The sequence below is a fragment of the Polistes dominula genome, unplaced genomic scaffold (assembly GCF_049000335.1).
Source record: "Polistes dominula isolate Pdom_NZ unplaced genomic scaffold, Pdom_raw_medaka contig_373, whole genome shotgun sequence".
NCBI lineage: Eukaryota > Metazoa > Arthropoda > Insecta > Hymenoptera > Vespidae > Polistes > Polistes dominula.
In genome coordinates this window covers 3,514,733-3,526,678 of record NW_028300899.1, presented here as the reverse complement: position 1 = coordinate 3,526,678, position 11,946 = coordinate 3,514,733, and the positions used below count along the sequence as shown (strand labels likewise).

Sequence of the window (11,946 nt, the reverse complement as noted above, 5' to 3'; positions counted from 1 at the left end):
TATAAATATAAAATTAAAAAAATATTAAATTCTAAAACAAAACAATAATACAAATTGGTCATTTTTTATATTAAAGTATATTGATTACTAATTTATTACTTCTCAAATCCAGGTGGTAATGTTATGTCAAATACTATCGGAGGATTACTTGGTAAATAATTAATATCACATGTGGATGCATTTATATAAATGATTTTTCCATCAGAAGAGATACCGTATCCTATAAGAAATATAAAGGTAGTAATAATTTTTTTCATTTATTATTATTCATAGATGTTTCACACATTATTATAAAAAATTAATTATACGATACTTCAATTTACCTTCATGAATATGACCAAACACATGATATTTTGGTTTTACACGTTTCTGTACTGTAGAAAGCAATTCTACACACCCTGCTCGTACTCCGCTACAGCAAAAATCTCCATGACCCAAGGGTGGTGTATGCGTTACAAGTATGTCTGTATTTTCTGGTATCAAATTCCATTTCGAAAGACATGGTTCTCCACGTGGCACATTGAAAGCCCATTTACAAAACTCTGGTTGCCTAAAGTTTTAAGGAAACGTTCCTCAAAAGAAAAAGAAACTTAAGACTGAAATAATTTGCTACAGGTTCAAGTGTTAATTCTTTTTTTTTCTCAATTGTATGCCTGTAGAATTACTTACCATGGCGTACCATATATGTTAATTCCATATAAAGTGACTCCAGAATCTTCTAAATACATGCAATTAGTTAAATAACTTCTAATATCGGTTGTTTGAATGGCTTCTACGAGAACATCTTTGGTCATTCCTAATGTAGGTATACTGTCAATGATACTAGTCCCTGTATGTTTTTGACGGTCCCCAGAAGTATGCATACTAAAAGGATTTGTGAATGTTGGATCGAAACTAAGCTCATGATTTCCAGCTATCACTATTTTATACTTATGCGGTAAATTTCCTATAAAGTAAACAATGATATTAGCTGAATTATTAATCGTGGTTGAAATTAAACATATGTATCTCTAACATGGTGGACACTAACCGATCCATTTATTAAAATCAAGAACTTCTTGTAAACTACCACACTTCGTAAAATCTCCAGCATGAATGAAGATATCACCATTGGGTATATCAAATTTTATATGCTGTGTAAGAGAATGCGTATCACTCATACAGACTACACGCAGCTGTTGACAAAGTTTTGTCATTATATGATATTATAAATTAAAAAGAAATGTAATATATTATAAAATTACCTTATCATCTGGTGCATCAATCGTAGGAGTTCTAACATTTATTTTAAATGTTTGTTGCTGCTGTGATATCTCCTTATAAGCTTCATCAGGATTATGTGACAATGGATGGACTCCTATTTTCATACTGAATTATTATGTATTATAAACGCTAAACGTTTTTTTCCTAATATCGTTTGTTTGAAGATTAATAAAGTACTAACATATTTTTAGGTTTATTTTATATTCGAATAAACACAATGCCGCTGGTTTAACACTATTACGAGTTTAACTGTCATTATAAATGAAAAAATCAAAAATGACGTTTGAAAAATTTCATGTAAATTATGTATGTACATTAGTCTTTAGTTTTATAATGATAATTAAAATATAAAATTTAAATAATATACGTACGTAATTTATATATACATATATATTATTATTATTTTTTAATATAAAACACACTCATATAATATCGATTCAGGAAATCAAACTATCAAACGACAGAATCAACCAATCACATCGAAGTAATATAGGTGGCACCACTTGTCAAATTATGTCGGTAAATGTAAAAATCAGCCCATGTCGAAAATTTTGTATCAGTGTGTTTACAAGTTATAAATAGTTGTTATATTTTGAATGCATTTAAACTTACTTTATACACAAATATTGAATTAATATTATTAACTATAAAATAATGTGTAAGTTTTTTCTTTTCTCTTTTTTTATCTTGTTTTAAAAATATCTTTTCATTGTTTAATAATAAACATAATCAATTACAAATATTTCTATCATTCATAATTCTTTAAATATATAAATTTATGTATATTTTTTAATGTTATTTTTAGCTCTCAATATTAATGAGTGGACACCCGAGTATTTTGTTAACAATCAAACATCTTGTAAATCCGTATTATCAAATTGCAATGCGTTAAAAGAAATTCCTTTGTTAAACAATGCACCCTTACATTGTTTTAAGGATAAACAACTTGTTAGGTTTCGTGGCATGATACAAGATATGTATAATCCTGAATACTATTTTCAAAAATATGAGGTTAAAAATACACAAAGTGGATATTGCGACGTTAGATTTGGAATGTACATGGATTCAGTTTTATCATCGGTAATAATCAATATATATATATATATATATATTTATTTATTTATTTTCATATATAAGGTCTTACATCATTTTTAAATCTATTTTTATATCTAAGTCGATTATTTAGACTCTGGATATGATGTAAGACCAATAGAAAAGAAATGGTCTTTACAGGTGTGAGATGCTTAAAGATTAGTTAATTTCATGTATAGTACGACCTACAATTATTTTTTATATAATTCTTTGTATTATAATTTAATGCTCAAAGCTACATAGTATTTCATAAGTAAGACTCATGTTTTTCTTACTAAGACCATAGAGGGTGTCATGAGTATCACACGTTATTATAATACAATTCATTTGCATATCTTTTTACTTTTCAAATGTAAAATATTTCATAGTGGATCATTAATATTTTTTTAGCCAAATGAAGAAATTATTTTTAACTCAGAAAAGAATATCAGTTCTGAAAGGCAAACATACGTTGTTATTTTTACACCGGGTTTAAATGATTGGGCAAAAGAAGAAAATGTTAGTACCAATAATTTAAATAGAAATGTAATTAACTATTATAATATGAATAAAAGAAGTTTAGAGAATAATGAAGTTGAAGAAATGGATTGTTCTGAACCAACTAGGAAAAAAGAAAAATTATTAACAGACGAGACTAATGAAACGTATAATAACGCTAAAAATAACAAGGAAAACAATGGTATTTTATCTAAGGAATATATTTTAAATTTTCCTATACCAATTGATGATGGTAAAGCTTGCATCGTGAAGGTTAATTAATTATTTTCAATATTCTTGTTATTTTTAACACTTCGACTGCAGAACTCTCAAAAACAAAATATGACAATAGCTCTTCATTTATTATAGACAAACATTTCGCATTAGGTGCTATAGATACTGTTTGCATAGAGAGAGCTATTTTTCCAGGCACCTATAGTTGCTGTTTGCAGTCAAGGTGTTAAAAAAATAATATATTACAATTCTATTTACAAATTATGATATACGTTTTTTAAAATTATTATTGTATTTATTGTTACTCTTATATTATATTTTATATTTTTAGATCTACGATGAAACAACACATTTTAAGTTGAATCAAGTTGTAGATATAATTGGATTTATATCGCTTGATCCAGCATTAAGTGTTATTAATAATTCAGAAGAAATGGATGATGTTGAAATGAACACTCACAATCCTCCAGTTTCCCTTGTACCAAGACTTCACGTGGTAAAAATAACTGTGCTGACAAAACATGAAATAGAAAATGCACCATTAATTATATCAAGAGCACAGGCAATTAGAGGAGATCTGCATTTAATTTTAAGTCAATTGTTATTTGGTGATCAATTGGCTGCTGATTATCTCATTTGTCATTTATTATCTTCTATGTATGTGTAATGTTAGTATTAAATATTCACAATCGTATACATAGATTTAACATTATCTTCTTTATAGATATATGAGGAAAGATTATCTTTGTCTTGGTACTTATCCCTTAAACATTACTAATTTTTCTATTACCAAGTTTAAAGACTTCCCTAAAAATCTTTACGACTTTTTAAAATTATTTATAAAAAAAAGTCACTTGTTGGAAGTTACATTAGAAAGTTTAAACGATATGACTTTCATACCAAAGTAAGTTATCTTGACTATATCAATATATCCAATAAATTTAACATGTCCAATCATTATATTAGTTAAAACAAATTTTTCTTATATTTTAGGAAAGATTATGAGTGCAACAGATTAACAAGTGGTATACTTCAATTAAGTGCTCATACTCATCTTGTTATTGATGAAACAGGATTGACCAGCGGTCAAGTTTCACAAGCTGGTAAACAGAACTATGATGCTATTACGAATTTAGTTACGTTTCAGAAAGTGCCATATGATTTTAAATATTATACGATGGATTATGATACTGATATACCTGTATTAATTTTGTCAGAAGCAAAATCTTTTATAACCGTGAGTAACATTTTTTTTATCACTAAATCAAAATAGGTTCTAGTAAAGTAAATTCAGGATTATAATTCATTTATTTTATAGTGTCCAACTCAGGTTGTATTAAAAGAAGAATCGGAAAATCTATACTTTCAAGTAATCGAAGCTACTAAGCAATATTTGAAGGATCAAAATCGATTGAATGATATTCGCCATTATCTTGAAGTTCTAAGGCATACCGAATTTGAATTCAATGAGGATGTTACAAATGTAAGTAATTACTAAATTGATAATAATTTTTAAGTATTATGGTTACAAATAATATATTAACAATTCATTATATTTCGTGCAGGTTATTCAAGAAGACTTCGTACAAATACGGCAAACGAATAGAAATATAACTGGAGAAAATTTACATTCTTTGATAGTTTTAACAAGACTGATGTCTTTGTCATACGGACAAAATAAACTTACTGTAGAATGCTGGAAGAGAACAGTTGCTATGGAATTAGAAAGAATTAACAGATTGCCACAACGTAATAAATAAATGGTATACAACGTAAGCTGAAGAAGACCACCTAACTATTTTCTTTATTTTTAATGGTATCAAAAATGTTTATGGCATAATTCGATTTGTTTCAAAAGAATTATATCATGAAGAAAAATTTTGTTATTAAGTCATTTTTGACAAATGTTTTTAAGGTTGTCGCTATTTTTTATCCAGTAAACCTGAATTTTTTTATATTGCACTTTGTAGTAAGTAAAAAAATAAATTTTAAATATACCTGTGTATTATGTCCTTCAAATTACTTTGATCATTATACATCTATAACAGAAATCTTCTATTATTGATATCGATAAATGAAAGAATTTATTGTTATCGACCGTAAACAAATGTAGGAATCTACTGTTATCTATATATTGTAAAAATACGCTTACTGGATTAAAATAGCAACGACTTTAAATATTACCTAATTTTAATATTATTAACTATCTAATTAACTATCTAACAGAATATTTAAATACTTTTATAACAGAACATGAAATTAAGTTAAGAAATTGGTTGAGTAATTTGTCAAGAAGTCAAGAGAATGGTTTTAGAATTTATTGATTATAATATTCAATTAATGATGAAAAAAGAGTTGAAAATTTATGGAATTCTTGATACAGTAAGTGTTCAAAGAAAGCAACATGTGATAATATTCAATTTTTAAGTATTTTACTCATGAAAGAAATTAGTGATGATTTTGTTCTTTTCTTTTTTAAAAAGCATGATATTATAAAATCAGAATTTATTTGTCCAACATTAATTAGAAAAAATCTAATAAATTCAGAAATTAAATCTGTAAATATTATTCACTTCGATTTGCAACAAATTGATGCTGTAACATGTACAGATATATCACTAATTCTAATTAAGAATATATATATAATATGTATTTTTATAATTACAATTACTTTTTTATACGAAAGTTATCTGTTTATTCATAATTTTATTTACACAAATAACATTTTTTTTACAATTCTATTCATTAACGTGAGACGACACTTATAGTGATCATTAATTTCTTTTTTTCTTTTTTAACGGCTAAGAGTTCCACTTTTCAAATATTGAAATCAGAGATCCAATTACGAAGGAAAAATGGAATTAGCTCGTAAATATCGTTCATTCATATGTTTATTATTCTTTTAGAATGTTTCCGGACGAAAACATTTAAAGAATTTCTCTTTTTTTTTTTTTTTTTGATGAATGCTTTAATGAGAACTGACGGTGAAATTTTATATATATATATATATATATATATGAATTTTTTTTCGATATGGTCCTAGAGTTCTTTGTACAAAGTCATTTATTATAGATGGACGGAATATTTAGGCGTGGAGTACGTTGACAAGAAAAAAATTACTAATTGATATATAAATTTAATAAATTAATCGGTAATTATGGAAATGATCTAATTATATGTCATTTGAGATATTAAAAGATATATTTTGTTAATTATTATTTAAAATGTATCCGTATCATAAAGTTGTAAACGACATTTAATAAAAAAAGAAAAAAATAATAATCCATCAAACAAACATTGTTGCATTTCTTGCTAGAAATAAAATGTAAAGCATTTTAATAATAACATTAAACGGAAATGAAAAACATTAAAAATAAATATTATTTACTGCATATTTTCTTACATACACACTATTGCATAGATTTTATTTTAATACTTTATTTTTTTGTATTCTTTCGTTATGAAATAAATATATTCGTTTATTATATATTGTTTAAATTATTTTTTAATTATTTACGCGAATACCTAAGAATAAATTTCCAGTACAGAAACAGAAAAAAGATTGGTCAATTTCGCAGATATGTTAAACCTTATAGCTCGTAATGTTTTAGGTACGTGCTAATGGTACCTATTAGTTAAATGCAGTTTGATAGGGAATTGTTTAGAAAATATTGGAAATAATTAGATAATAATAATAATTGGATAACAATAATTTGGAAATAATTCAAACTTAAATCTCAAGAAATATGAGTTAGATCGTTTTCATAATCACTAGCTTATTTCAGTATCCTTTTTTTGAAAATGTTTTAGAGAAGAGAATTAAAAAGCTTTCGTAAATTAAAGAACATTACTATTCTAATTATTTCATATAATAAATATATATAGATATAGATATAAATATAATAACATATTTGATAAAAATATGATGATAGAGAAAAGGACAGTAAGTACTTATGTTTGATATAAGAATAATTGTCGCGATGTTTTTTTTGACGAAAGAAAGAAAAAAACAACTATAATTTTATTGTTTCTACCATTTATCACGTTATTTTGTGCTGAATATTTCATTTATTTCTCACATTAAAATGGATAAGGCATGATCTATAACTTGATCCACTTTTGCTGGCATAAGAGTATCGATCCACAAATTTTAAGTAAGTATTGCGGCTAATATTTAATAGCCAAGATACTATTGATAAAATCAATATTTTATAGAAGCTCTCGTCATATATATATATATATATATATATATAATATTTATTTATTTATTTATATATAAATATATATATATGTAGAATAAAAATATAAGATGCTTACCATTTTTGTAAGTGAAAATTTACTTACTTTTGTATCATTTTTTCTTCTTATTATTTGTTTTTATCTCAAAATCTTAATCCTTGTATCAAAGATAAAGATTATATAACATCATACATTTTCTAAAATATATTGTAGAATTGTTTTTTTCTTTCTTTTCATTTTTTATGCTCTCGTATGACCAGTTTCATCGACGCAAGCAGCATCGAGTACCCTTTGTACAGGATGAACATCCTTTAATTTATTCAGTCTTTGTTCACGCTCTTTTCTTACTGATTTTAAACCCGTTTTAACAGCTTGAGCGTATCTTTTAGAAAGTGCAACTTCACCTTTTGCTCCAGGAATGTGTCCTGTGTAACCAACGATCGGTGGATTTTCTGGAGAAACCGTACAATCTGTAAAAAAGAAAAATGAAATGAAATAAAACTCATCGGTGAGTAAAATTGTTTGATTAAAAATGAAGGGAATGAATGATTGTTCAAATTTACCAAAAATAACTCGTTCTCGTTTGTGACCATGATCGATCTCAACAGCAACATTATCTGCTCTGACACGTGATAAAAGATTTCTTGAATTAGTCCTTTCAGCCTGTGCCCTCATCATGTCCATACGTGCTCTTAGTTTAGTTTGAACTTCGTGCCATTCTTTTGCACCCTCTTCGACAGCCCTCATAAAGGGAAGACCATAACTGCTGTTAAAGCCAGGTATATATCCTAAAGATTCAAATTCAAATGGTTTTATTCTTTAGTCATAGGATACTACACGCGTCAATTCTATTGTTTTAAGAAAATATTTTAATGTAGGTGTTCATAAAAATTAATATTCTATTCTTTTTTATTTTCTTACAGAATAATTTTTCAAAAAAGCATTCGTAAAATCTTATTTGTGAATTTTTAAAATTAAAAAAAATGATAAATGTTTAAAAGATGAGACAATATTGTTATCATTTTTTTTTTTTCAATTTCTTTACCTGTGTATCCTAAAATGTATGGCGGTGATTTATACAAGTGTGCGTCATTTTTCCAATCTCTTCTAATGTCCTTCTCGTTCGGTATCGTAACGAGCGCAACGTCCTTACCGGAATTCGGCCTATAAGGCCCTGATTTCAAGATCTTCTTTTCCAACAACTCCTACAAACGTTTAAGAAAGAATTTCAAAATCACTATAGATATTTACAGACCGGTAGATCTAATAAAATTACATTTCAAATCAAATAAATCTTACCCTCATTATTTCTTCCGTATTAGCTCCAAATCTTTTTCCAACTCTAAACTTAAGTGTTGGACAATGACCTGTGTATCTGAAAAAATATAATTAAGTTGTTAAAAACAAATAATTATTATCTTTATTCGTTTATAAGATCGTTTTAAATTTGATCTTGATCTTTTGTTAGAGATATAAAATATAAAATACAATGGATGACGATACCATCATCGGCTCATTGAAGTAACGGATCGTAAAAATGTACACTACCGGTGACCTACTACTCGTATACTACTACCAGATGGGTAAGCTCACACTGTGACGGTCATGGTGCATTGACTATTAGCGTACATCGCAGAAAGTCGTTTATATATGATCGACGTGTGTCGTGATACTCTGAGATCGATACGAAATCGATCTAGGTCATTGCTGGAGGTCTTTTAGATTCACGAACGTATCAATATCTGTCAACAGATTTTTCTTACATCGAAATCGTATTACAACGATATGATTATCTTTAATTAATAATTTCGATTAAATCCTTATCTTTAAACGATAAATTATTATCTTATTACATTTACTAATTTACTATAAATCATTTTCAACTTTATTCAAACTCGTCTAATTTTTTATCTTCTCGTACAATTATTCCTATTATTTATAAAAAAATGATTTCCTTTATTATATTTAACTAACTCATCAAACTAGTGTCTTTTGTTTCCTTTAACGTTTTTGTTTTTTCCAAGAATCGATTTTAATAGAACAAGAATAGAAGTATCTCAGTTTAGAATAAACATTTCGATGCAAATCGTCATAAGTTGGATAGTTTCGCGCGTATTTTACCTTTGCGTGGTTGGTTCTAGGGGGTGTAAAGTGTTTCGGTACCAGTCTTGGTACCAGCTTCACGATACACACTCCTCTCTGGTCGATACTTTCCCGATGCATGTGTCAAGGGTTAGACTAGTGATCTAATTCTCACTCCATATTATCTTTGATTCAAGGACAAGATAAAACAGGACAATACGACAAAGTACTTAGCGTGATTTGTAAGGTAGAATTGTTGCAAATTGGAAAGACCTAGTTATATTATTGGTACTTGTGTATTTATCGTTGCGGTACGATCACCTTGATTGATTGTATACGATTAACACGTTTGTTAATTAGGTTAATGGGATATTTATTTTCGAGGTTGAGGTCAAGGTGTATTCTTCGGAACGTATGCAAATCTATATAAAGTAGTTCTCTTTCTCTTGTTGAAATAAATTATGAAAATAAAGTAGATTGAGGAAGAGAATAATAGAAAATTTCGAATGAATTTTCACGGTCCGACGCGTCGAAGTTTCTTACTCAGAAACCGTATAATTCAAGATTGTGTTCCATCGATGAGATCGTTGTTACCTTTCTCAAAGTAATCAGACCGTTTTTGACGTTTGAACGTTCTTGGAAAGTGATAGAAAAAGAATCGTATAAATCTCAAGAAATAAAATGGGAATAAGAAAGAGATTCAAGTACGTGTAATAGTTTTAGATCTTCATCTTCGATCGTTGATCACGTAATCAAGTCTCGTGAGAGATACACAAACACGTTCTATTATATATTCTACGGACATGTCGTTTGACATCCGCACACTAATACGTTCTATAGAAAGTCACCGTTATCGTGTTTGTAAGTAACCTATGTTACTTTCCATAAGAGTAAAAGTACGAGCACTCTTTTAGATCACTCTTTTATCTATTTTTATCGAGATACTTCGATTTATTATTTCTAAGTTAAACGCTATTTTTTTTTTTTTTATAGGAATACCTTATATAAACTTTAATTATTTAATAAATCATTATCATAATTTAGATATAATTTGTCTAATGATTTAAATTTAATTTGATTTCACTTTGTTTATATAATATAAACGATATACGTTTATCTCGTTGTTTGGATCACAATGAACATTTAGTTATGTTGATGCGCAATGATAATGATGTATACGTCGAATTGTAACTTCGATACTCGGTATTGTTTGCATACGTTATGCAACGTATGTGTATTCCGTACAAGACAACTTCAGTATTGGCGTTAATCAACTTGCAAATTTAATTAGACCTGTTTATGACTTGGTTTTAAACGATCGTCTTTGAGAAATCATCATGTTTTCTCAATATTCTTGAATAATCTTCGATCTATGTAATCCTTAAGAAATGTTCTTATGAACGAGGATCAATAACGTTTTAACGTACCCTCTTAAAAACCTTAGAAGAGTCTCGTTGGGGTGAATGAAAGAAGTCTAATCGATAACACGCTAGATTCTTTCTGTATAGTACCGAGAAACATTTCTTTCACTAATATATTGTATGTATGTATATCTGTAAAAGTTCAACGACAACGAATCGGCGTGTTTAAGTTTTTAATAGAAATTAATTAAATAATTCCATTGATAATTAAAGTATTAAATTGATAAATACCATGCGAAAAATATTTTGAAAAAAATAAACGATATTTCTATCTTACCCTGGTAAATGTGCACCGTAACTCTGTCTAAAGAAACGTTTTTTCTCTTCTTCGGAGACCGGATCGAACATGATTTCTTCCTCACCAAATTTATCATCACATTTGATGAAATATCGTGAATCAATTGAAAATGTTTAACTTGATCACCGATTTTCGCGCCCCTTCTTTCATTTTTATTTTCTTTCCCCGACAACCGGAAGTTAATGTCACTTGCGATTATGAAAATACGAATAACACTTCACGCATGCGGTAATTTTTATTTTTCTAACGTGTTGCACTGTCGAGTGAGTATAATCAAATTTTTCTTTTTAAATTCTATTTCTTTTTCTTTTGTTTTCTTAACTTCCACGAACATCAACGATTATCGTCTTTATCTGAACGATAAAACGAGCAAACTCAAACGCGAACTCAAGCGTGTTACGCGCGCGGCTACCGCTTCAGTGAAACAGGACTGTATATAGTCCGACCTAAAGGCACATAATACAAGCAACGTCCTACTAAAGACGCCCCTCCAAGCTTTTTCCGGTGCAAGCCGCACCTCCCTTCGAACGAAGGGGAAAGGAGTCAGGGACGTATTAAATGATCTGATTTATCATATATTTATAAGAAACAGATTCGTTATTTTTTTTTAATGAAATCTTGATCATCAGTTTACTTAAAATTTAATTTTAATTTTGAAATCATTTCTAATAGTACATTGAATTATACAGTAATTGATAATTAATTATTTTTAAAATAAATAGGCATTTATAACCGATAGCGATATTTATAATTGTTATTTTAAGTTTGGTTATATCTTTATATTTATATTTATTATTTTTAAAAGAAAAATACTGTTTTATCGATCAGTAGATTTATATA

The 11,946-nt window shown here is 27.8% G+C and overlaps 3 protein-coding genes across 10 annotated transcripts; 1 reads left to right on the top strand and 2 right to left on the bottom strand.

Moving 5' to 3' along the window:
* Positions 1–58: 58 nt before the first annotated feature.
* On the bottom strand, positions 59–1,769 carry LOC107064649 (metallophosphoesterase domain-containing protein 1). 6 transcript variants are annotated; one of them, XM_015317580.2, is made up of 6 exons: positions 1,635–1,769; positions 1,245–1,357; positions 1,031–1,175; positions 670–946; positions 324–550; positions 59–220 (listed from the first exon to the last, which is right to left on the bottom strand). In XM_015317580.2, exons 3-6 carry the CDS (start codon positions 1,158–1,160, stop codon positions 96–98), a joined length of 759 nt encoding a protein of 252 aa, XP_015173066.1. In that variant the 5' UTR covers positions 1,161–1,175; positions 1,245–1,357; positions 1,635–1,769; the 3' UTR covers positions 59–95. The 6 variants fall into 6 exon arrangements, with proteins under 6 accessions (XP_015173066.1, XP_089035487.1, XP_089035489.1 ...); XM_089179361.1 differs by having other exon boundaries at positions 1,245–1,368; positions 1,635–1,748; XM_089179363.1 differs by having other exon boundaries at positions 1,031–1,133; positions 1,245–1,368; positions 1,635–1,748.
* Positions 1,767–5,069, top strand: LOC107064642 (mini-chromosome maintenance complex-binding protein). The gene is made up of 8 exons (XM_015317543.2): positions 1,767–1,921; positions 2,069–2,343; positions 2,746–3,105; positions 3,398–3,723; positions 3,791–3,970; positions 4,060–4,303; positions 4,385–4,549; positions 4,632–5,069. The coding sequence occupies exons 1-8, from the start codon at positions 1,918–1,920 to the stop codon at positions 4,824–4,826; spliced, it is 1,749 nt and encodes a 582-aa protein (XP_015173029.2). The 5' UTR covers positions 1,767–1,917; the 3' UTR covers positions 4,827–5,069.
* Positions 5,070–5,752: 683 nt separating this feature from the next.
* On the bottom strand, positions 5,753–11,561 carry LOC107064622 (uncharacterized). 3 transcript variants are annotated; one of them, XM_089179364.1, is made up of 6 exons: positions 9,427–10,775; positions 8,809–9,047; positions 8,605–8,680; positions 8,351–8,510; positions 7,869–8,093; positions 5,753–7,775 (listed from the first exon to the last, which is right to left on the bottom strand). In XM_089179364.1, exons 3-6 carry the CDS (start codon positions 8,608–8,610, stop codon positions 7,546–7,548), a joined length of 621 nt encoding a protein of 206 aa, XP_089035490.1. In that variant the 5' UTR covers positions 8,611–8,680; positions 8,809–9,047; positions 9,427–10,775; the 3' UTR covers positions 5,753–7,545. The 3 variants fall into 3 exon arrangements, with proteins under 3 accessions (XP_089035490.1, XP_015172991.1, XP_089035491.1); XM_015317505.2 differs by lacking the exons at positions 8,809–9,047; positions 9,427–10,775 and adding an exon at positions 11,086–11,561; XM_089179365.1 differs by lacking the exon at positions 8,809–9,047.
* Between the last annotated feature and the right edge of the window lie 385 nt (positions 11,562–11,946).

What these genes read in the sequence shown, in the direction of transcription:
- LOC107064622 (XM_015317505.2), bottom strand. Translation starts at nt 11,156, where the DNA reads ATGTTCGATCCGGTCTCCGAAGAAGAGAAAAAACGTTTCTTTAGACAG. An exon ending in TACGGTGCACATTTACCAGG is followed by an intron (nt 8,681 to 11,085) that starts GTAAGATAGAAA and finishes ATATTTTTTCAG; the next exon opens with ATACACAGGTCATTGTCCAA. An exon ending in ATACATTTTAGGATACACAG is followed by an intron (nt 8,094 to 8,350) that starts GTAAAGAAATTG and finishes TTGAATCTTTAG; the next exon opens with GATATATACCTGGCTTTAAC.
- LOC107064642 (XM_015317543.2), top strand. An exon ending in TGTCATTTATTATCTTCTAT is followed by an intron (nt 3,724 to 3,790) that starts GTATGTGTAATG and finishes TCTTCTTTATAG; the next exon opens with ATATATGAGGAAAGATTATC. An exon ending in TCAATGAGGATGTTACAAAT is followed by an intron (nt 4,550 to 4,631) that starts GTAAGTAATTAC and finishes TATTTCGTGCAG; the next exon opens with GTTATTCAAGAAGACTTCGT.
- LOC107064649 (XM_089179361.1), bottom strand. Translation starts at nt 1,367, where the DNA reads ATGAAAATAGGAGTCCATCCATTGTCACATAATCCTGATGAAGCTTAT. An exon ending in TGATTTTAATAAATGGATCG is followed by an intron (nt 947 to 1,030) that starts GTTAGTGTCCAC and finishes TTTACTTTATAG; the next exon opens with GAAATTTACCGCATAAGTAT. An exon ending in GTTTGGTCATATTCATGAAG is followed by an intron (nt 221 to 323) that starts GTAAATTGAAGT and finishes TATTTCTTATAG; the next exon opens with GATACGGTATCTCTTCTGAT.